Genomic DNA, 3,223 nt, shown 5'->3' with positions numbered 1-3,223 from the left:
ATTGGAGGCTGGAGCTGCTACTCGCGCGCGTAACCAGACACCGAGTCTAGTCATGTGCGTACTAGCTGCCGTGGCATATTTCCAGATTCCACCGTATAGCGTATACATATGATATGTAGTAAGTTTTCTTGACGTGAAATTCTTGGGTATTCCAAGGAAGTTCCAGGAATACTCCCAGCGCCGCCATTAGGTTGAGATACCACTGTCCTTCTAACCATGTATCTACAGGTTGGTTTGTCATATCGGTCTTAATGTTTGCTCCCTTGGCTTTCGGTGGTCTTAGTCATTTTCTATTTCTTTTTTCTTATCGTAATTCTGGTATGATGTAAGAATGTACTCCTATTATTTGTGACAGTACAAATGGAAGAGCATGCCCTTTAGTTCATTTTTTTTACATTAGTATTCATTTTTTCTGCGGGGATGTATTCATTGTTTTTTGCTGGTTCTTTTTATTTATTTATGACCTTAGCAATTGTTTGCACTTAATTTGTGAAGGACCAGATCATTGCTAGTAGTAGTACAAATGAGTAAATGAGAGAGATACACATAAACTCACCCCACATTTATTTTCTACGGAGTAGTACTTCTTTTGGAGGACCTTTATTTTCCACCGACTCCACTTTATTTTATTTTTGGAAGCACCGAGAGAGACCGGTCGAGCGCCGCTCGTCCTCCTCGTGACACAATGGCACAACCGTAATTCCGGGCAACCCCGGCCCCCCTAACTCCGCGGCGCAAATCGGGGCCCACCATACCCGCCGAGAAAAGCGACACGCCCAATCCAACTCCTATACCTTCCTCCTCCCACCTTCGCCGACGCCGCTCGCCCCCGAATTTCCGATGGGAGCGGCGGCCGCGCACCACGAATAACCAACCATGGAGCACCCCACCGTCCCCAATTACCCACCCCCCCCGCCCCCCCTCTCCCCCCCCCCGCCCCCCCGCCCCCCCCCCCCCCGCGCCCACCACACCTCCGCCCGCTTCTGCGCCCGTTAGCCCCCACGCGCACGCACGCCGGACTGATTCTTCCCCGCGAGGCCGTCAGACTCAGACTGGCCGACCGACCCCGCCGCTAGACTCGTGAGCGCGACGTGGCTCAGGTCCGCATGGAGCCGGCGGCGAAGAAGTGGCACGGGAAGGGGCTCCTGACGCGCGCGCTGCTCCTCGGCGTCGCCGCGCTCGCGCTGCGCCTGCTGTACGGGGCGTTCGTGACCGTGGGCGGCGGGTGGGCGCCCGACCCGGCCGTGCCGTCCACCGTGGCGGTCGGGAGGAGGACCCACGCGCAGGCCGCGGCGGCCGCCGGGTCGCCGGAGGCGTGGCGCAGCCACGGGTGGCGCCAGGCGGTGGAGTTCCACGCCGAGGTCCTCGGGCGGCACCTCGCCGACGGCCTCCTCGCGCCGTCCTCCCGCGCCGTGTGCCTCGGCGGGGCCCAGCAGGCGCTCGCGCTGCGGGAGCTCGGCGTGGCCGGGGCCGTCGCCGTCGCCAGGAGGCGCTCCCCGCCGCTCGCCGTCGCCGGGGACGACCGCCGCCTGCCGTTCGAGCCCTCCTCCGTCGACTTCGTCTTCGCAGGCCGCGCCCTCGACTCGTCCAAGCGCCCGGCCGACCTCGCCGGCGAGGCCGCGCGGATCTTGAGGCCGGAGGGCCACCTCGTCGTGCTCACCTCCAGCGCCGCCGACGCCTACAGCCTCCGCTCGCTTCAGGCGCTCTTCCCGTCGCTGCGGCTGGCCCGATCCCGCGAGATCAACTGCCCCGACGCGTCCACCCTCCGTGAACTGGTCTTCCAGAAGCTTCAGCCTACTACGGCGTCCACCTCCACTGAAAATTCAGCCAACAACTGCACAATTGGGGATCACAAGATGGAGCTCCTGTCGCACGCGGAGCCGCTGATCCTGGAAGAGCCTCTCAAGCCATGGCTGACGCTGAAGCGAAACATCCAGAACATCAAGTACCTTCCAGAGCTCGCCGACATCAGCTTCAAGCGCCGGTACGTGTACGTTGATCTCGGCTCGCGCAGCTACGGATCCAGCATCGGCAGCTGGTTCCGGAAGCAGTACCCCAAGCAGAACCACACCTTCGAGGTGTTCGCCATCGAGGCCGACCCGACGTTCCACCCTGATTACGCCACAAGGAAGGGGGTCACATTGCTTCCCTATGCCGCCTGGGTCAAGAATGACACGCTCAGCTTCGAGATCAATGGCGACCCTGGGAAGGAGGATGAGGCTAAGGCCAGTGGCCGTGGCATGGGGCGCATCCGCCCCACGGCCGGCAAGAAGATGTCCGGCAAGGTGCGCAGCGTGCAGGCATTTGATTTCGCCGAGTGGCTGAAGCAGACGGTATCGGAGCAGGACTACGTGGTGATGAAGATGGATGTGGAGGGGACTGAGTTTGACTTGATCCCGAGGCTCTTCGACACGGGCGCGATCTGCTTGGTCGACGAGGTGTTCCTCGAGTGCCATTACAACCGGTGGCAAAGGTGCTGCCCTGGCGAGCGGTCGCCCAAGTATCAGAACACATACGAGGAGTGCCTGGAGCTCTTCAGCTCGCTCCGGGAGAGCGGCGTTCTTGTGCATCAGTGGTTTTGATTGCTGCCATACACATTCAGAGTTGCTGCAGATAGGGTTCGACTACAGAGGACAAAAGGGTTTCATACTTCCAGTACATGTTTGATTTCCAAAGTATATTAGTTTCATTGTGAAGATAGATAGAGATTAAGGGATTTGGTCTATTCTCTGTTGGTTAGTTAGTTAGACCTTGTAGTTAAAAGAAGATTTGAGGAAAAGAAAGGTAGCGTTTAACTGCATTCCCAGTAAAATTCTGCGGATTGCTATTGTTACTGTTATTGAGCAAAGGAATTAAATCAATTTAGATTCATTCGATTGGTGAATTGCCGAAACTATGTTCACTTCCCCTGTGTTATTTTGTTAGGTGGTTCTTGCAGCTCTATTTGTATTACTGCACTTTGTTCATCACATTTGTTTTGCTGTAGCAATCAAATTGTTTCAGAAATTTTAAGGTCTGCCAGTTACTGCATGCTGAATGGGGGAACAAAACTGAAAACCGGGTTGTCGATTTTGTGGCGCCTTTGTTTTGCTATGACTCTTAACACATTATAACTAGCTAGTTTCCCGGATCCTGAATTTCTGTTTTCAGTCCTGTTGCTCTGTTCTCCAAGCCAAGCATATCTATTTGCTCGTGCCTGCATTACCTCTGTTTAGCTACAAGA

At 56.3% G+C, this 3,223-nt stretch overlaps 1 protein-coding gene across 1 annotated transcript; it reads left to right on the top strand.

Annotated features, from left to right (window-relative positions):
- The first annotated feature begins 786 nt into the window (after positions 1–786).
- On the top strand, positions 787–2,874 carry LOC125535508. Its single transcript, XM_048698574.1, has one exon. It carries the CDS (start codon positions 1,107–1,109, stop codon positions 2,580–2,582), a length of 1,476 nt encoding a protein of 491 aa, XP_048554531.1. The 5' UTR covers positions 787–1,106; the 3' UTR covers positions 2,583–2,874.
- Positions 2,875–3,223: the final 349 nt, after the last annotated feature.

The sequence above is a fragment of the Triticum urartu genome, chromosome 2, assembly GCF_003073215.2.
Source record: "Triticum urartu cultivar G1812 chromosome 2, Tu2.1, whole genome shotgun sequence".
Classification (NCBI taxonomy): domain Eukaryota; kingdom Viridiplantae; phylum Streptophyta; class Magnoliopsida; order Poales; family Poaceae; genus Triticum; species Triticum urartu.
Note: the sequence above shows the minus strand (reverse complement) of the source record. Positions and strands in the feature narration are given on the sequence as shown.

What these genes read in the sequence shown, in the direction of transcription:
- LOC125535508 (XM_048698574.1), top strand. Translation starts at nt 1,107, where the DNA reads ATGGAGCCGGCGGCGAAGAAGTGGCACGGGAAGGGGCTCCTGACGCGC.